The following is a 21,502-nucleotide window of genomic DNA, read 5'->3' as shown; positions in this document are numbered from 1 at the left end:
AGTATAAGGCTTTGATCAGACAGTGGAAAGGAGTGGTTTAAGAATTGTCATTCAAAATCACACGGGGGGCTAAGAAGAGCAAATAAAATAAAATATAAATGACCTGGAGTAAACATTTGGAAGGCTAGCAGAAAAGCAAATTGTGCATTCTATGCATATGACTACAAATCAAAAGGTAGTTCCAAAAATGTTTAAAGGTATGTGTTGGAGGAAGACACACTGCTGGAGATATCTCCATTTGTATAAATTTTATGTTAGGGTTCCTTGATTTTTTTTCCCCACATGGTTCATGTTTTGAGTCTTGAGAGAAGATTTTTACAGTATAATTATTTGATTTTCAAAGTTTGTAGAGATGTGTGTCAATTTTTTCCCCTTTGAAAATGAAATTGAGAAAAGGGTCAGTTGTAATTTCACCCTAAAAGCAAGAATTTTCTAGAGAAGCACGTCAAGTTACCAGAAAATATTCGAATCTCAGCCAGTGTCTCTGGCCTCACTGTAATTTTCTCTCAAGACAGCAGAAAAGAGATGAGAAAATGTCACCCTTGACTTCCTGGCACCACCAAAGGCCAAGCTGAGGACTTGAAAAATCCTGAGCTGTGGTGTGAGTCACGTTTGCCAAGCCACTGCTTGATGTTAGCTACTGTTTTTCCTGTCAGATATATTTTAATTTCCATTCAAAACTAAATTAGACTTTAAGCTTTCAGGAAAAGTAAAATATTGTGTTATTAAATGCTTTCAACAACCATTTAAAATTATATGCCTATTAAGATTGATTTCAGTGAGTAAAATGTCTGTCTATACCAAGGTCTGGAAATAGTTATTCTCTCTCCCCTCCCTCCCTCCTTCCCTCCTTCCCTCCCTCCCTCCCTCCCTCCCTCCCTCCCTCCCTCCCTCCCTTCCTTCCTTCCTTCCTTCCTTCCTTCCTTCCTTCCTTCTTTCCTTCCCTGCCCTTCCTCCCTTCCTCCGTTTCTTCCTTCCAGGGATTACTATTTGTGCGATGTAACATGGGTAAATGAAGAAAGAATTTCTTTGCAATGGCTCCGAAGGATTCAGAACTACTCAGTCATGGATATATGTGACTATGATAACTTCACCGGCAAATGGATTTCCTCAGAGGTAAGGTTTAATGGAAATCTTCTGATTCTAAACCTACATGCAATCCAAGGACAGTATGAAAATGGGGAGAGTGAGTGACTGGGAATCAGGAAATAAAGTTTGAGTTTCTGTTCTTTCTGACTGTCAGATCCTGAGTCAGTGTGTAAGTTTTCACTAACTTTTAGAGAATCTGATATCTGATGGTACTTCCATTTCACCTTTACTCACTAGTCACACTGTTTTATTTATGGATATTATCACTTGGGGAGGGGATGGTGATTGGAAGCCCAGAAGATAGAATTTGATGTCAAAATTCAAAAAGCCCAAGAGGGTCAGGGGCTGCAAGTTCCAGGAAATGTGTTTCCAGAGAGAAAATATGGGCAGTGGTAAATGACTGGCTGAGTATGTGTGAAAGAAAACAAGATTCAAGAGGCCACTAATCTTCTACCATACTGTGACTATCTTTAAGCAGTAAGCAGCTTTAGAACATAAATAGACAACTACCCAGCTGAAAGGGTGGCAACATTAAGACAAAAGCAAATGTTAATTCAAATTTGAGGTCCTTGAGGGCTTGTGGGGGTTCCCCACAAGAAACTTCAAGGTTCAGCCAAGCTGGTGAATCAGAATTAAAACATCTTTGGGAACCAGCAGCCTCAGGAGGGGCAAAGCCCAGGGAAAGTTTGCTGGCATGTGTCAAGCACACCTCTGTAAGCCCTTTTCTGGTAATAGGCTCTGTGCTTACACGCCTCCCCTCCCTGTTCCCGTCCTGGTTGGACATAGTGCAGATTCTTGCCTCAGAAAGCTTGGGCACCATGTATATTGATGTGCTCATTAAGTTTATTTATACAGCAAACACTAAATACCTCATGTGTCCCAAGTTCTGTGCATAGCTCTGGGTTTAAAAAAAAAAAAAATCCAACCAACAACGAATTAGACAACATGCCTGTCCCCAAAATGTTTATGTTATAGTAGGGAATACCATTATGATAATCAATAATAGTAGATACCGTTTATTGAACACTCACAGTAGCCAGACACTTTGGAGACAGAGGTTCAGAGAAGTTGAGGAGCTTGCATGAGTCACAGGACAGCCAGAATCCAAACTAAAACACTCTCAAGCTTTTTGCTTCCTATCAAATATATCATCCTACTGTCAAGATATTGTGCCCTAAAAGGGTATAAACAAGGTGCAGAGGGAATGTAGGATGGAAGAAGACGATCACTCAACTGGTGACAGGGGTGGGAGGTGACAAGGAAGAACTGGAGCAGCCTGGGCAGGTAAGGACACAAGGACCCTGTGAGCAGAGGCAGTGCAAAGGCATCCAGTGAATGGCTTGGAGCGTGCAGGGTCGGGGGACCCAGAGGACCAGGGGTTGTATTGAAGCGCAATGGTAAGAACTGAGGATAGAGGTAGGCTGAGGCTTAGATGCCATTCTCAGGAGTTTGGACTTACTTGTAAGACACAGGGAGCTATTTCCAGGTGTTAAATAGAGGAGGATCATAATGAGAACCGTCTGTTGCCAAGGGGTTGAGTAGGGTGGAGGGCAGACTGGAAGAAGAGAAGAGCCACAGGGTCTCCAACCAGGAGGTCAGGACAACAAACCAGTGGAAATCTGACAAGAACTCGAGCTAAGGCAGTAACAGTGGAGAAGGAGGAGAGGAGTCAAAGAACCGGAGGTTGAGGAGGTGGCTGTGAGTAGTGGAGGCATGTAGAGCGACTCCCATGTCCCTGGCTTGGGTGAGTGATGGCACTAGGCAGAAGAATGAATGTGTAAGAACGGAGGCAAGATAAAGGACATCATCTTCTGTTCTGTACGTGTCAAACTGAAAATGCTGGTGGGTCTTCCAGGGCCACATATGGAAGACAGAGCCCTAGGCAGGAGAGGTAAATGTTCTAATGCAACAATCCTAACATAAATGGAGATAGTTTTCAGGTACAGTTTTGTCTGTATTACCACAAATTGCAGCTAAAGAATAAAATGCATATCTTAACTTCTCTCTGAAACGCTATCCCTGTATTTTTCCCTCCCTAGGCACGAGAGCACATTGAAATGAGTACCACTGGCTGGGTTGGAAGAGTAAGTGGTCAAGGCTTTTTTGTTGTATGGATCAGATACTCAGAGCTATTTAATATGTAAATATACCAGGGTGCCTGGGGGGCTCAGGAGTTTAAGCACCCAACTTCTGATTTTGGCTCAGGTCATGATCTCAAGGTTGTGGGATGGAGCCCCACATTGGGTTGCACACTGGGCATGGAGCCTGCTTGAGCTGCTCTCTCCCCCTCTCCCTCTGCCCCTCTCCCACTTGCACTCATGTGCTTGCTCTCTTTCTCAAAAACAAATGTAAATATACCAAATGAGGGCCCTATGTTATTTGCAGTTAATAGAGATATTACTTGACCTATTTCTCAAAATATTTAAATGCCCCCTGCAGAGATATCTTTTTATAGAGAATATAGAATATGCTCAGTTGGAAGAAGTGAGAGGACAAGGTAAAACCTAAGAGCAGACAAAACAGAAGACCTACTCGAGGCAAACTGTGGCCCCTGGAAAGTTAAAAAGCAAACCTTTGCTAAAAAGCCATTAAGCTGCCAAATATGCTCATTGACCTCATATTCAAAGTCCTGTGCTTTGGAGGCAGAAAACATGGCTTCCACCCACAGCCTCCACTAATGTGTAAGAAGATGGGACTATATCCAGTAGCAACTCAGCGGCATACACACCACACTGCTGTGCACCTCCCTCTGGAGGAAATAGTACTCGTGTGGCTTCACACTTTCCTAGGCCCCAGATGCAGAGTTTCATCCAAGAAAGTACAGTGACCCACAGGGACTTGTCACACTTCTCACTCCTGCTGCACTACACCTTAGGCAGAATCACCAGCTGTGTTGCTACCAGACCATGGAATGAAACAAGATATCGAAGGAAGTCCAGCCATTGTGGCACCTCATAGAAAGATGATGAACAAATCTCACCTAATTTTTACGACCACTTCTATTAAGTCTCCTTTAAGAGAGAAACAAAGGGACAAAATATGTAAAGATTTCAGTCACATCTCTCAGGGCAGAGAGGGGAGGCCCCTGGTCCAGGAACAGGACCCCTTCCAGCTGGGCTCGGAGTTCTGATAGCATTCACACGTCCCTTTTCTTCAGGCATTGATTGGGCAGAGGGGAGAGGTTTGCCAACATGAAAAGTGGTTTCCTCCATGGCAAGAGACACGCTACACTTCCTCACGACTCTTTGAAAAAAATATGTTTTTTCCTCTCTGTATTTAACCAGACAGATGCCACTTTTCACACATTTCTACTAGGCACAACTCCATCCAGGGGAAACAGGGAAATGTATTAAAAAGATAAGGCTGTGAACACAGGTCTAGAGAGGGGAATGTGTTTCAGAGCTCTGTAATGAGAACACCAAGTGTACTGCACGCCTCAGCTTGCTCCATAAATGAATCCACTTTGAATCACTAAATAGAAGAGGGAAGCATTTTTCTTCCTTCCCAAAATGGGAGCTGATGAAAGAGGAAACATCTAGGGTAAAGTGAACCAACAATTTTAAAAGACCATCTCCTACCTGCTCTCAAATGTAGTCGTAAGGTGGCATATTCCTTTCAGGCTGGGATAGATACTCTTCTGCTTAAACTACATTATGTTCTGAGCACTATCTTTTATTGAACTGTGAAAAATGGAAATTTTATAGTATATTTCCATACAACTACTTTTTTGGTAAATTGTTGATCCTATTTAGCAAAATGAAAAGATTTACCATAAAAATGGTAATGACAAAAATGTTTCCATGTGAAATATACAACAGGCATTCCTTATAGTACCCAGTCCATAAATGGTTAAAGACTTCCTGGCTTTCAAAAAGAAATATGTATTTAAAAAAGAGGGAACAAATCCCTCAAATTACAAACCACTTCTTATCTGAAACAGTAAAAATAATCTGTTTCAAACCAACAAACAAAACAGAAAGCAATCAACTCATGGTTGTGGGAAGGGAAGGGGTATGGGGAGATGGGTGAAATTGGTGAAGGGGATTAAGAGGTACAAACTTCCAGTTATAATAATAATAATAGTTTGTTTCAAGAAAGCATACTGGTGAAACTGAGAAATTTTACCTCATAAAACTGAAATGCTGACTTTTACACATTTGTAGCCAGAAGTCCTTGAGCTATCTTCCACAGAGAGGTGTCCAAAGATAAAAATACCTCTGCTCTGTGTTGAGTGTCCTGTGTAAGCCTCTTTATGACTTTCTCTCATTTACTCCGCACAAAAAATTCCCTGAGAGAGATCTTTTTGTCTGCATTTTCTAGAAGGAGAATTTTCTTTTGAGACACTCTGGTTTCTTTTGGCAAGGAAATGAAGCACGGGTTTTGGGCAGAGATGTTGAGAGGACTTTCAAAAATTAAAGTTGGTGCTGAGATAAGACTAATGTGCTCTAATGTGTTTTTTGTTTTCTATTACATTCTAGTTTAGGCCTTCAGAACCTCATTTTACCTCTGATGGGAAGAGCTTCTATAAGATCATCAGCAACAAAGATGGCTACAAACACATTTGCCTTTTCCAAGTAGATAAGAAAGTGAGTATTCCTATGTAATTTGCTGCAGGTCGATCTCTTTTTTAATGAAAGTAACTTGAAGTGGAAATGATTTGGTAAAGTCAACCAAGGTGTACTAATAATCTGATTAATTCAAATTCCAAAGCAGTATCTGGAGTGCAATGGGATGGGGTGGGGACACCCAAGAAGAAGGCCTAAGATCATCTAAACTGTCGCTACAAATAATTTAATCCTCCACTTAACTTTGGTGAGACAGTTAAATAAACCTCTTTTTTAAAAAATCCCATTAGGATTGCACATTTATTACAAAAGGAGCTTGGGAAGTCATCGGAATAGAAGCTCTTACCAGTGATTACCTGTGAGTATTCTAATAATCGATTGGATAGATGTAAATATACTTGTTGTAATCACACTCTCTCTGCCCAGAAATAGGGGAAAATCTCCTACAAATAAAGAATAGTCTATTTGGAATGTGTTCAGTACTTTTTTCTTTTTAACATACGGAAGCCTTAATGATTTTCGCATATGCTTAGCAGATTTGATACCATGCCACCAAGCAGCTCTACCTCTTGCTCTTACCTGCTTTACATTAGAAGAGCTATAGCCTCTTTTTCTTAAACATCTTAGAACACTGAACCAGAATCAGGGGCATTATGTGAATTTTTAACTGGCACTGAATTTTGGAAGGCTTAGAGAGGCTATTTTATCTGTCCATGTTTTGGCCTTTTTGGAAAATGGAAAGCTTTGCATAGGCTGTCAGCTAGCACGCATGAATTGTGGCACGAGAGTGTTATTTTTCATTAGAATCTAAGGCACTTTCACAATTCATTATCGGGTGTCACCATGCAGGATTTTTGCCCCTGCCCAAAGCAGTCTTTGAAGCTCCTCTTTAGAAGTGGCTCTGTGGCCCTCAAGAAGATAGTAGTTTGTGTTCTAAAACGGAAAATTTGGAACACAGTATAGATACATGGGCTTTCAACTTTAGGCTACTTGTACAGTCACATTTTTCTTACAAGAGACTTTTTTTTTTGAGTTTTTACTGTAACTTTAATGAAGGGAGCAATTCCTTCATTCAGCTATTTTAGTCTGTTTAAAAAAAAAAAAATCTCCTGGGATGCCTGGGTGGCTCAGTTGATTAAGCATCCAACTTCGGCTCAGGTCATGATCTCACAGTTTGTGGATTCGAGTCCCACATCGGGCTCTGTGCTAACAGCCAGCTCAGAGCCTGGAGCCTGTTTCAGACTCTGTGTCTCCCTCTCTCTCTGACCCTCCCCTCCTCATGCTGTCTCTCTCTCTCTCTTTCAGAAATTTTTTAAAAAGTTGCTTTTAGTTAAAAAAAAATCTCCTATTTAGAGATTTAGAGATAATGGGGGGACATGGCATCTAGGGAAGAGGGAGCAGGGAAGAACGATACAAGGAGGGCCAGCACTAATGCTTGGTATTGAGTTAAACAGAGTGTACTTGACTTTCTTTAAAAACATAATTAATGGGAAGCCTGGGTGGCTCAGTTGGTTAAGCGTCTGACTTCGGCTCAAGTCATGATCTCGTGGTTCGGTTTGAACCTTGCGTCGGGCGCTGTGCTGACAGCTTAGAGCCTGGAGCCTGTTTCAGATTCTGTGTCTCCCTCTCTCTCTCTGACCCTCCCCTGCTCACGCTGTGTCTCTCAGAAATAAATAAAAACATTAAAAAATTTTTTTAAAAACCATAATTAATATATATCTCATTTGTTTTCTTCCCAGATACTACATTAGTAATGAAAATAAAGGAATGCCAGGAGGAAGAAATCTTTATAAGTAAGAGCTCTATCAAGTTGTTGACTTGAATCTTTTTAGCTGAAGAACAATTTCTGGGGTTTTTTTTTTTCTCCCTTGTCTTAATGAACTAGAATTGTAATTGAAAGCTTCTGTTCCTTTATAAACCAAACCTCCACATGTCACCAAAAGAGAATGGCTTTATTAAAGCCAAACAGTGGGAGGTTTGAGGCTATTATGAATTAATTCATGTATTTATCTCACACCAAAAAGAAGTTTTTGAGCATTGCTTTGGCATTCTGATTGCTTTGGAACCAGAATATGGCATTGTTGAATTCCACTGTTTTCATTTCTTCTTTCATCAAGCCCTTAATTTCCACCATTGGTTTACAGAATCCAACTTAATGACTACACAAAAGTGACATGCCTGAGTTGTGAGCTGGACCCAGAGAGGTGTCAGTACTATTCTGTATCATTTAGTAAAGATGCAAAGTACTATCAACTTAGATGTTCAGGTAAGCGTGAATGGCCATTGGGAGGAAAGACTGCACCACCATGTCTGTCGGTCAACTCCAAGTGGTTCCTAACATTCCCTTAGGCTGCACACTTTTCTAGCCTTCCACTCATCAGCTGATGTTCCCTCCTCTCTTCAGACAACATTCACTACCCTCCTGGCTCAGTCTGCCCATCTGTCCCTTTCTCTGTCCTGTCTGGGACACATTCTTGCTGCCCTGCTCAGTTTTCTTCTCTTGAAATCACTTAAGTCCCCTTCTCTTCAAGCACTAAGTGGTGAGTTAACCACCTTTCCTCCCCTTCTGACCAAGAGACTTGCATGGCTTGCTTTTGACTGAATACACACACACACACAAGTACACACACACACAAGTACACACACACAAGTACACACACACACACACACACACACACACACTGGAGCCTATGTATCATAGAGGCACTTCATTGTTTTACATAGATAGATGAGTGGAGAGAGAGAGAGATTAGATTTTTTTTTATTGTAGATTTTTTTATTATTTTATGCACTTGCCTCTTTAAATGAGAAAATGTATGTGGGTAGTGCCTGTCACCCAACCTGCTCACTGTTCCATCTTCTGTTGCTGTTTTATTTTCGTTTTCTTTATAATAAATGAAGAAACTTGGCAAGGACAGGCAATAGGACTCCCACAGGTCACACAGCTAAGAGGCACAACAGGAGCCAAGCCAGGTCTCCACCTCCTGAGTGCTCAGATAAGCACTATGCTAGATTACTTCTCAAAAGGAAAGAATCTGGATATTCTGGAAGGAACTGTCCCCTTGCTGAAAAGACATCTCCTAACCAGCTAAATGTATCTTTCTTAACAGCACATTTTCCTTATTATTACCTTTTTGTTTCTGCGACTGTTTTTAGTCACCATTTCTTGGGCATACATTTCATACTAGGAACTGTGCTAAAAGTTTTATATTTGTGGGTTTTTTTGACTCCTAAGAAAAATCTATAAAGTAGATATTGTCTTTATTTTATATGTAGAGATTGAAGCATAGATATGTTGTCCTAAGTCACACAGCAGGTAAGCCAGGGTTCAAACCCAGGTCTGTATAATGCCTTCACTGTGGTTGTGATCAAGAGTAAAACATTAATATTATCTAACTGCATCAAAATTAAATAGCTCACCAAATAGCTTTTTTATACATTACCTTCTAGTCTGCAACTACCACAGTTGGGATAAATAGTGAAGATATGTTCATGTGAGAAAAACACTTGCATGCCAGAAAGGAATCGCTTATCCAAGTCAGGCACTGTGCAGATGTGCCCCCTGGCTCAGGACTCCGTGGGGTGGGGGAAGGAAATCCGCCCCGCCCACGGGATGAGGCTAGCCCCAGAGCTCCGCCCTAAGGGGGAGGGACCTGAGAGCAGTCGTGGTCATCACAGGATTGTGGACTTAGAGTGGGGAAGGGAGGGTAGCAGCTATTAGGGGTACCCTGTTTAGTCCACAGATGAGGAAATTGAAGGGGGCAACGTTCCCAAGGCACCCAGTAGGGATGAAGATTCATTTTTTGCTTCATTCTCCTGTTTCTTGTGCCTTTCCAGTAATACTCATTACAATCAAATTGCACTTATTTCAAAGAGAAAACAGCTAACACTTAGTAAGCCCCTAATACCACTATGGTAGTTATTCTAACAAAGCTAAATAGTATCAAAATGATACCAAAGTTAAGTGGTAACAAATGCCATTTTTGAAAACTATGCTATTTCCTTTTCTTAAAAAAATCTCACTTAAAACATTTTCCCCTGATTATGTCAACAGGCCCTGGTCTGCCCCTGTATACTCTACATCGAAGCAGCAACGATGAAGGTATTTTCTAAGATTTCACCTTTCCTTTGCTCGTTAGAAAAGTGTGAGTGACTAGAACCAACATGTACTTAGCATATTGGAATATTTTTTGTCTTTAGCGTGTTTGAACAATGATTTGAACTCAAGGTTTCTAATCTAAAGAATGCATAGCCCCTTGGGGCGCCTGAGTGGCTCAGTAGGTTAAGCGTCTGACTTGACTCAGGTCATAATCTCAAGGCCTGTGGGTTCAAGCCCCATGGCAGCTTCTGTGCTGACAGCTCAGAGCCTGGAGCCTGCTTTGGATTCTGTGTTTTCATCTCTCTCTGCCTCTCCTAGGCTTGTGCATTCTCTTGCTCTCTCTCAATAATAAATAAATAAACTTAAAAAATTAGTAAAAAAAAAAAAAGAATACATAGTCCCATGAGTGAATTGCAGCTTATTACTGCTTTGCATAATCCATATTCTTCACATTCTTCACATGACTGCCGTCTCAAATATTTGTTTAGTACTAAGAGTCCTGGAAGACAATGCAGCTTTGAATAAAGTGCTGCAGGATGTCCAGATGCCCTCCAAAAAACTGGATTTCATCATTTTGAATGAAACAAGTAAGTTAAATTTCTTTAAGAACAGAACTGCTCATGGAAACGCAAATAAAAATGTCTTTAAATGTGATAACTTGATCTGAAAATACACATTTTATATTATATGTAACTTTAACCTAAGTTTATTTTTTCTATGAAATAGCCTGTCATGAAAACTGCTAGTTTTACTTTTTGTTTTGCTTTGTTTTATTTTAAAATACAGTACCATTCTATGTAAAATTTATTCCGTTAAGAGGAAAGCCTCTGGAAAAATTCCAGTTTCATACTGTTAATAACTCTGTTCTATAAAGTATTAATTGCATGTTTGATTTAATGGTATCCTAATATATTTTGCCTTTAACCCAAAGAGATAAAAAAATATGTCTGAGATTATTGTATAAAAAATTAGGGTTGGCTGTAAAATGTTGAAACTTGAGACCCAGAAGAGAGACCTTGGATTTTTCTAACCTTCCCCCTGCCACACAGTTAACCTAGTCCCTGTGCTGGGAACCTGAGCACTGATGATATGTGCAGTAACCACTAAGGGGGGGGGGGGGTTCTTTGAGCAGGAAATGCAGACGGTTCATTTTTATTTGCTCATTTTTTCCATTAAGAGCTAATTGCTCATGGGGGAATGGGGAAATCCACCAGGACTGATTTTACATTTTTAAAGAAATATAGGCTAATAATAGAAAAGATTCAAAAAGATTCGATAAAAAAGATTCATCCAAGTTTAAATAGCAGGAAAAGCACCGGAAAGCAGAGGTGCTTCTGAAGAACTCCTTAGAGTGGGGCTACTCAAATGAAATGTGCATACAAATCACCCGGAATCGTGTTAAGGCAGTGTTCTGTGATCCAGCAAGGGGAGAGAGTTCAGAGTTTGTAAGTCGTTCCTAAGTGATGCCAGTGCTGCTGGCCCCAGAATCGGGCATGATGGGCAAGGATTTAGAATTCTGGAGAGCCACCTGGGCTGTTGGTGCAAAAGACACTGCACACTAAGATATGCCAAAAGTGGGGGACCCCAAAAGTGTTTGACTCAGAGAAGCCACAGGACTGAATGGATAACCTGATAGGGAATGAGGATGGAGCTTAGTTAGAGCCAGAGAGTCCACCTGGGAGGTGGTTGTACATTCAAACTCCAGGAAAGGAGGGCCTGGGGGGGGGGGGGAGGAGGTGAGGTCAAGAAGGAGGGGCAGAAGGAGGAGGGACTGGGGATTACAAAGAACCCACATCCCAAAGAAAACAGTACAACTTCAGAATGATGGAACTAAAACACTTCTTATCAACTAGTACCAATTCAAACCAAGGAGAGATCAAATGATGAGTTTGGCATACTTACGGAAAACAACATGGTCAACACATAGCTTGACATTCTATTAAAAAATAATAATGACTTAAATTTAGAAGGCATAAAATAATCAACAAAAGGCAAATTAAAGAGCAATCTATTTATATATTTTACTTGTAAACCTTCCTTTTTACATCAACTGAAATAACTGTAACCAGGGAAGGAAGGAAGAAAAGGAAAAAAAGAGGAGAAGGAAGGAAGGAAGGAAGGGAGGGAGGGAGGGGAGAGAGAGAGAAAGAGAGAGAGAGAGAAAGGAAAGAAGAAAGAAAGAAAAAGAAAGAAAGAAAGAAAAAGAAAGAAAGAAAGAAAGAAGGAAGGAAAGAAGGAAGGAAGGAAAAGAAGCAGCAGCTCTAGAGATATGGATTTTTTTTTTCCCCTTCAGGTTAAATCTATTGAAGCTGGAAATAATTTGATTAAAATATGGAACATAACTCTGTCTCTCTCTCTCTCTTTAAGATTTATTAGTGTACCTCATCATCTTGAATTTGGGAGCAAAGGAAACCAATTCATTATTTAGAGACAAATTTTATTAAACTGATGCTAAATCAAGCACAGAAAATTAAACAGATCTGCAGACCATACAGAACGTTTACAACAGTCTGCTCCATGTAAACCTGATTTTATTCTGTGAAACACAGAGCTGAAAATGGGAACTCAGCTTTGCGGTCTGGGATGGCAATAAGAATTACAAAAATGTTATTAAATCAGAATTTTAAAATAGAGTTGGGGCCAACTAAAAATCCTAAACATCTTCAAGGAAATTCAAGAAGAGGAAAACATTTTGGAGGAAAACTTAGAACATAAGCCATAAACAAACTAGATAAGTAATCAGATGCCAAAGAACAGAATCATAAAAACAAAACATTAGCAATTCTAAGATGTACTTTTATTTTACAAGGCACCAATGTATTTAATAGATACATTAGAAACGACTTTATGACTTTAATCTTCACTAGTATCCTAACCTGAAAAAGAATATTTTTTATTTCTTAAAAACATACTGAATCTAAGCAAATCATTTTCTTTCTCAATTCTAATTTAACAAATTGTTGACTCCTAGCTATGATTTATCACTGACAGAAACAAGAGACCTAGATCATGTGCTAATAATCATTCTTGCTTTACTAATTAATCTTTCTGTTTGTTTAGAATTTTGGTATCAGATGATTTTGCCGCCTCATTTTGATACATCCAAGAAATATCCTCTCCTAATAGATGTGTAAGTATTCAAGAGGAAGGAACAATTTGGAAATTAACCATTGCACTTTTTTTTTCTTTTACCCAGGGTAGCTTACCGAAAATTAATGTTTAAAAATGTTTTAAAAATCCTTTCTCTCTTCCTGAATTCTTGTGAAACAGTTTTACTGTTTCCTTCTACCACTTTGCACTCACAAATACAAACCTTTGTTTCCTACCATCTTTCTAATGGAGAGAGTAGACATCCTTTTGTCATAATTTTGTTTTGATTTGTTTCTCTGAAATACAAGGGAATTCCGGAAAATTTTCAGGTCCCAGTTTTATCCTTACCTCATACACATTTTAACATGCAAGAGATAGGTATTAGTAGTGTTAACAATTTCTTTACCCCAGAATTTGCCCAAACATCTCCAATGGTGGCCTTTGATTCACTAGGACATCAGATTTCTTTTCCATTAGTTCCTGAAATATTACTGCCTGGTATTTCCCACTCCCATCTTTGGTAAAATGATGTGATATAGGAAATTGTTCATTATAATCCAGACGTCTTCAGGGCTTAGAGAAAGTTCTGAAATCACAAATCTTGGAACAGTAAGTGTAAACTCATGCACACTCTAAATATGGCATCTTTGTAAAGTAGTTTTAATAATTATTGAGAATATATTTTACTGTAATCCTTCTAAAATTGCCCCCTGAACTCACCTATGATGCCACAACGCGACTCTTCCTGTCCTTTATTAAAAACAAAAGAAAAAGAAACCAACAAATGTGCTGGAGACCTGCCACACACCAGGTGATTTGCAACCCTATATGAGGAGTTTCTATTGCACCCATTATATAGGGAGAAAAACAGGAGAGGTGTTAATATCCAACACAGGCTGTTGCACTGTAGTTACAGTTCCATGTGAACAAAACATAAAAGCTCAAAGAAAGAGAAAACGTATTTTAAACTTGAAGATATGCTGTATGATTTTCAGTAAGCCTTACTACTTTGACTATAGTGACGCTAATTTGCTTTAGGTTTTAGCCCCCATACTGAAAACAGATCTTTTAGAAAAGAGTGATGTTTTTATATCTTTGACTCCCTAGTAAGAAATGCTTAGATCTTCCCTTTATAAGGAAAATTAAAAAAAACAAACAAACACACAACAGGGTAAATTTACTGCCTGTTTCTTTTCAGTTATATTCCTCTTCCCATCCTTAGATGTCTAAATCTTTGCTTTCTATTTTTTTTTTTAAATAATGTTGTTTAATCTTAGGGGGTTAGATGACTTGACACATAACTAATATTAAGGGAAGCTGTTACTCTACCAAATCGGCTATCATTGAATCTCATATCATTTCACATATTGTTAAAAAATTTTACTTGCCCAAGAAATGCATGACAGCATTCTTCTCTTTAAAGTTAGAATGTTACAATATTTAGTTTAAAATTAAGGTAATATAATGTTTGTTAAAAAACCAAAGTTCTTTTGATGGAAGATGAGCAAAGGCATGCAGTGGAGGGGACAGTGAGCAAATCAGTAGGAGAAATTGGCTTGGAGGGAGAGGTATTGGAGAAGGTCTGGGTCCAGGAGTCCTGTAGATCATGTAAAGACAGCATATTTAAATGCGATGCAAGGAGCTATTGGGAGCTTGTCTTGATTAACAAATGGAAATGAGAGGGCTTGATGGAAAGTGTGCATCCAGCTGTGTGGGAGTGGGTTACAGTCTATAAAGATTGCTGATATCAGGGAGTTACACTCATTAATAAGTAGAATGCTGAACAACAACATGCCCATTTTTCAATACAGTCTACTTCTTTCTCCTTTGAAGTTTTAAGGAATAGCATCCATTCATTCCACAATGACTCATGCACATTTGCAGCCTTAGTGTGCAACCCCATCTAGGGTTGGGGGAAAACTGCATATTATCAGCAGTCAAAATGGTCCTTAAGGAAGTTCCAGCCCAAGAAATACACTTGTAGTCAAGGAGTGCTTGTAAGCCAGGGAGGAAAGATATATTCAAAGCTGCATTTATTGCCATCCTCTTTAATTTTTCCTAACACAACTTCCCTATCCCAACTATTAAGTCTTTACCTCTTTGATTTCCAAGAAACATACGACTTAGAAAATGTTAGTCTATGAAGTCTGTGTTTGATAGTAGTCTTCAAAGATAATGATGGGCATCTTTGAAGGAAACACACAGCCGTTATAGTCATGTTGCCAAGTTTTAGAGGAACCATTGTGGAAACCCTGGTGGCTGGCACAATTTCAGGCTCATGCTCTGGAAAGATGCATACTTCTTGTCCACAGGGAGTAGAAATACAAGCACTCCTCATTTGATTCAGAAAAACCACAAAGGCTAACAATTTGGGATTTTTCACAGATATGCAGGCCCGTGTAGTCAAAAAGCAGACGCTGTCTTCAGACTCAACTGGGCTACGTACCTTGCAAGCACAGAAAACATTATCGTAGCTAGCTTTGATGGCAGAGGAAGTGGTTACCAAGGAGATAAGATCATGCACGCAGTCAACAGAAGACTGGGAACATTTGAAGTTGAAGATCAAATTGAAGCAGCCAGGTGAGTGACTAGGAGATGAATTCTAAGATCATTTGATTTTCCTCCCTCAATTTATATTTCAAAGTTGTAAAGTATAAAGAATGTGGAGTGCTCTGGGATGAACCTTTCATCTTTGGGGTGCATTTTTCATGAAGGTATCATATTTATATAAAAATGTATGTCATTATAGACTTATATAAAAGTTAAGGAAGACAAATCTCTTAAATTCCTCTATGTATGTGACCCTAGGGAGTTGGTATATGTGCTACCACCTTCTAGGAACAGAGACTTGACTAGACTCTTCTAACACATGGACAAACTGAGGGATAAATGTACCCCTGAGTAAACACCTAACTCAACAAGTGAACCATCCTTGTAGTCAAGTACAAGTGAAGGAGTTAGTGTTCCTTTTGAGTCTAAGAGGTTACCTACATGTGATAGCTATGAAGTCCTAGGAGTGGCTCTTACAGTCTAGATGAGGGTTACTTTGCCATTTGGAGAAAACTGTGGAGCACAGTCATCTACACTCACAATTATAAGGGCTTCATTAAGTATGAACTCATTCTTGTGCTTTCCAGTCATGGGGCCATAGATAGACATGACCTGGTTTAAGAGAGACTTTAATCACGAATAATGGTCACCATGCAATGCACATGTAATGTGGGCAATGTTTTACATGAATTTTCATGGGAACTGTACCGCAGCCCTGCAAGGTGGGTGTCTGTACTCCACGTTTCAGGTAAAAAAAAACAATAATAATTGCAGGCTCTTAGGCTAGGCAATTTGCCAAGGAAGTCAGGATTTGAAGCCAGTTTCCAACTCCCATGCAGCTGCATTCAACTGGTAAAAGTGAAATGTAGTCTTTGAGTTTCTATAACCAACTGCATTGGATGTCTTGGGAAACATTATAAGTAGTTGATTTAAAATAATGTTGTGAAATTATAAACTAGCAAATGCAGACAAATTGTGAATGATTAAGTGGGTGGAAGAAAACAAGTGAGTGCCTTTAAAAACAAGAAACAATTGAAGCAAAGAGAATTTATTAAGTATCCATAAGTCTCTTGTGGTAAAGTTAATGACTAGCTATTTTCCTTTAAAGTAAAGAAGAGAGAAAGGGAAGTTTAGAGAGAGGATGAACTGGTTCAGAAGTAAGGCTGTGATATTTTAAAACTAAATGTTTATCCAAATGGATCGTCTTTGAGAAAGGACAGAGTTTCCAGGGTTTCTCAAATCTAACATTATAGAATTGGTTATCCCCAATATACATCTCCAGTTTAAAAAATCAATGAGGGGTACTTGGGCAGTTTTGTCCATTAAGCAGCTGGCTCTTGATCTTAGCTTAGGTCATGATCTCACAGTTCAGTGAGTTCGAGCCCCACATCAGGCTCTGAGTTGATAGCACAGCCTGCTTCGGATTCTGTCTCTCCTTCTCTTTGTGCCTTCCCCACTTGCTCTCTCTCTCTCTGTGTGTCTCAAAATAAATAAACTTAAAAAAAATGTAATGAGATGTAGTGTATTTACATAACAGAATACTATTTCAGTGACTACAAAGAACAATACACATAGATGAATCTCAGGCTTTTGAATGAAAGAAGCCAGGCAAAAGAGTGTATATCCTGCATGACCCATTTTATATGAAGTTCAAAAACAGGCATGGATTGGAATCCTATAAAAGGAAAATATTTCATGTTTTCCTTTTGCAAAGGGAGAAATGACCCAGAGGCTTCCAGGGGATAGTAGAGCACTTACTATATCATAATTTTAAGAATATACTCATTCCCGTAAAGGCTTATCAACTGTACACTCATGATTTGGTAGACATTTCCATACATCTATGTGGTCTAAGTTTTAAAAGTTTAAAGGGAGAAGATAATTGAAAACTACTTTTAATTTTTGCTAATAATGCTTAACTCAGGGCAGCGTAAGGCATATATCTATAACTGAAAACACAAAAATTCTCCAACTCACATACAAGTCAATATAAGGTCCCCACCTCACATCAATACTACAAAGTTAAAGAGTCCCATTGCTAGATTTCTTCTTAAAGGAAACAAATTACCCTTTGATGTAAGGCTAAAATTAAGAAGAGGGTGCATAAAACATTTTTCTGATTTCTGTACCTTGATACCAATCCTGAACACAATTTAGTGGCAAAAAGGCTTCTTCATCAAGGAAAAATCACTTCCTGTTTAATGGGTGCTGAGCTAACTAATCAACACCCAGCATAAGAAGGGATTTATTTAGAGATAAGTGTTTAAGTTCTCAGGTAGGGGGCCCAGAGACATTTCTAAGCCCTACCCAGATGTTTTCCTTGCCTCTCTATTTCTCCATGGCAGGGGCAGCCTCTCTTAAACTCAAAAACATCTGGAGAGATTTAAATTCAATTATGTAAAGAAAAGTGCATCTGGGCTGCAAATTTTTATATAAAGCTGTGAAAAAAACTGCCAGGATTTGTTTTCTGTGAACCACACACACACACACACACACACACACACACACACACACACACACACAATTTTTATGGACTCCAATAAAAGTAAACTGTGTTCATCTGGCCTTTGAGTTTAAAATGACAGACATCCTTCTCAGGTGTTTATTTGATTGCTGGCAGTAATTAATCTTGGATTCCAATAGGATGAAATAGAGAACAAATAGCAGGGTTTCCTATGTGTGCACTTATTTTAGTTTTCTATAAATAGTGCAATGCTAATTCATGGACTTCTTCCATGTATTTTAGACAATTTTCAAAAATGGGATTTGTGGACGACACACGGATTGCAATTTGGGGCTGGGTGAGTAGTTGTTTGGTTAATGTATCTGTATGCATATAGTTAGTGAATATAATCCAGAGCATGATAAATTATCTTTGGCATGTAAATATTTAGAGATGGAAATCACGTAGCTTTTAATCTAAGAAGATCCAAACAAAATGTCTTCAATCTCCAGACAGTGAGTCCCTGTTAGGTATACAGCTTTGTTTATTCTGATTAAGGAGGGAGATGAGGGAGGTAAGGAAAAGGGAGAAAGAAGGAGAATGGTGGGGAAGGAGAGTAGGAGACAGGGAAGGAGGGAGATTCTTCTCGTGAGTCAAAGTTAGTAAAGATCTAGTGTTTATTGATTTTGTTTTCTTTAATTAGTATCCAGCAAACTTTTGATGCCTTTCCCCCTCAGACCTATCAAGAAATGGGTGAGGGCTCTGAAAGTGTAGGCTTTAGATATTGTCCAATTAAGGCCAATTTAAGCCCTTCTCTATCATGCTATCTCTAAAGAGGCACAGTATATAAAGATGTGAGAAATATGGAAACTGCGACTTGCTTACCATATGTCCTGAATTCCTTTACCTCCATAAAAATAACCATTTCCATTCCTTAGTCATATGGAGGGTACGTAACCTCAATGGTCCTGGGAGCAGGCAGTGGTGTGTTCAAGTGTGGAATAGCTGTGGCGCCTGTCTCACGGTGGGAGTATTATGGTATGTAATTACTATCATGTACAAAGATACAGAACAATGACCTTAAAATGTCAATGACAAAACCATTCCTTTTTGAGTTTCAGTGTGTCTGCAGGAAATAAGCTGATTCATCGTAGATATACTTTATGGTTATCTAAAATCAAATGCTCTCACTTATTCTGCTATTGCAAACTGCTGGGTGGTATTATTTGATATTATTTGATATTACTTATCAATAAATACTCTTTTCCAAATTTCAAAACATCCCTATTGCTACATTTCTGCAGATAAACCTTCCTTTATCTTTATTCTGCTTTGAGCTTTGGGGCTTCACATAATAGCAGAATAAAAGAAGCATGTATTTCTTTTTCTTCCAGTAAAGGTCAAATATAAGTAGGGTTCGTTAGGTGGGAAAAGGAGAACAGGGACAAGGAAATTCCTAGGGGATTTGTCTCTAAGTTAATGAAAGCCACTCTAGGCTCTCCTTTTCATCATTCAGAAAATAATTATATAAGGCATCATATACATGTAAGACTATAATTCCTCAGGGGGAGGGAGTGAGCACTGGAACACTAGGTAGGTGGTGAGAAGATAAATTATTTTCCTGCACCTTTTCAGACCCCATCTCAAATCCTTTATGTGATAGACTCATTGATAACAAATATGCTTATTAAATATTTTTGGCCCCAGTATGTGCAGTACCAATCTTGTGGAAAGCCCTTTTTTAAAGCCTAAATCAAGAGAAGCCAATGTACAGATAATAAACAATAAATAAATACATAATAATAAAATAAATAAAATGTTTCTATCTTTCTGTTAAAAAAAAAATGGAAAACATAGTTACAACTTAGTCCATACACAAATGGATTTGTTTTCATAGAATCCTTTCCTGTTTGATACTAATTGTTCTGTTGCATAGCTTGTTTTTGGAGACCTCTGGTGGCCAATAAAATAAAATAGGAGCAATCTTTATAAGTTTAGAAGTCTAATAAAAAGAGAGCTTCATTAAACCTATATGGACCAACCCAACTTTCCAGACATAGAACTTTCTAGAATTCTTACGTATGTGTTAATTTGAACAACTTATTCAAAGATCGTATAGAAGGAACGCATAAATGGCATTTCAAAGATGGATTTATAAAAGTTCACAACTGTATTATGCATTTAAAATATACTATTATTAAAATTCAGATCGTCTCACACATGTAAACCTGATTATCATAATAAGCAAGGGTTATTATGTTCTAGAACAAGAAGAATTGAAGTCTTCTGCTATTTGGGGAAGATTTATTTTGTCCTTAAAGACTTTTTCTCTTCCATCACATGTACAACCTAAATTATTCATATTTAAATGTTAAAATATATGAGCATTTTATGAAGATCTTATATTTTAAAACATCCTTTAAAGTATATTTTCTATATTAGTGTCCTCTAGACATGTAAAATTACATATAGTCTGTATTCCTTTTAATCAAAATATAAAATATTGCCATTTATTTTGGAGGACAATATTTTGTTTTCCATAGGAAAAATATAAAGAATACATGTGAAATAATTAACACTCATTATCAATATAGTTTTTAAATCTACAATGCCAGTCATTTAAAAAGGTTAGAATGTTACCTAAGGTGGCAATGGTTGTTGTGTGTGTGTGTGTGTGTGTGTGTGTATCATATATTCATATATGTGATTTTTAAAAGGCAAAAATGTGTTTAATTATCAAAAAAAAAAACCCAATTATGCATCCTGTTCTCAGCCATATAGATAAAAGAGCTTAAATCATTTCAGCAAATATTAATGTGACCTATTTCACAGTACACAACTTTGTCACACAATTTGGTTATAATACCAAAATGAGGGCCCACCACAAAATGAAAGAAAATGAATGTTTAACTTGCATTGTGATGGAGTAACTGAGCTAATACAGGGGTATACAGCAAATAAATTCTTTGTTTTCATTATAGCAAATTTTTAACCTGCCAAAAAAACCCCTAAAATCTGATTTAATTAAACAACTAGTAATTGAACATTATAAAGGGCTTCCAAAAGGAAATTAAGGTATATGCTTATGTCAGGATCAAAACCTTAAGACAGTTGAGTCAATAAGTGACTTTCTAACTTAGATTCTTTGAGAGGGTCAGATGATAGTGTAAAGAGCCCTTACCTTTTAGCACTTCACATTTTGGTTTTTCTGCAGATGGATTATTGATTGGGTTTTAGATCACCTAATTTGATCTCCCTCTACCCTCATTGGTTGTGGCTAAGTATGGAAAAACGTGAGTGTGAGCAGGTGTGTCTGGCTGCATTAACAAGCCCAATAAAAATGATCTCAAGGAGACACTCTTAAGGGGGACATTATAGACCTATGCACAAGTTAAGACATGTGAAAGCACATAAAGTAACAATAAAAGGAAGAGAAGTTTTATTGTGTGAATTAAGTGCTTTAAAATTTTTTTCATCACAGATTCAGTGTATACAGAACGTTACATGGGTTTGCCAACTCCAGAGGACAACCTCGACTATTACAGGGTAAGAGATGAGAAGCCAGATCCATTTTATAACCTATTTATAAGTTGCTTAAGAACATTTTTAAGTGTATCTATTCTAGAAAATATATATTTTTTTTATTTTCAACAAAATTCTTGTTAA

General features: G+C 38.2%; 1 protein-coding gene across 1 annotated transcript in view; it reads left to right on the top strand.

Moving 5' to 3' along the window:
- The window catches only part of DPP4 (dipeptidyl peptidase 4), a 79,848-nt gene that overhangs the window by 46,530 nt on the left and 11,816 nt on the right, over positions 1 to 21,502 (top strand). Inside the window, exons 11-23 of the mRNA XM_039253452.1 lie at positions 981 to 1,116; positions 3,129 to 3,173; positions 5,568 to 5,675; positions 5,945 to 6,012; positions 7,394 to 7,447; positions 7,799 to 7,920; positions 9,709 to 9,756; positions 10,242 to 10,340; positions 12,814 to 12,883; positions 15,229 to 15,423; positions 18,140 to 18,194; positions 18,775 to 18,874; positions 21,318 to 21,382. Of these exons, the coding sequence (XP_039109383.1) occupies positions 981 to 1,116; positions 3,129 to 3,173; positions 5,568 to 5,675; positions 5,945 to 6,012; positions 7,394 to 7,447; positions 7,799 to 7,920; positions 9,709 to 9,756; positions 10,242 to 10,340; positions 12,814 to 12,883; positions 15,229 to 15,423; positions 18,140 to 18,194; positions 18,775 to 18,874; positions 21,318 to 21,382 (1,165 nt within the window). The remainder of the gene's footprint in view (positions 1 to 980; positions 1,117 to 3,128; positions 3,174 to 5,567; positions 5,676 to 5,944; positions 6,013 to 7,393; positions 7,448 to 7,798; positions 7,921 to 9,708; positions 9,757 to 10,241; positions 10,341 to 12,813; positions 12,884 to 15,228; positions 15,424 to 18,139; positions 18,195 to 18,774; positions 18,875 to 21,317; positions 21,383 to 21,502) is intronic.

This window comes from Hyaena hyaena, unplaced genomic scaffold (genome assembly GCF_003009895.1).
Source record: "Hyaena hyaena isolate Hyena2069 unplaced genomic scaffold, ASM300989v1 scaffold_450, whole genome shotgun sequence".
Taxonomy (NCBI): Eukaryota; Metazoa; Chordata; class Mammalia; order Carnivora; family Hyaenidae; genus Hyaena; species Hyaena hyaena.
Note: the sequence above shows the minus strand (reverse complement) of the source record. Positions and strands in the feature narration are given on the sequence as shown.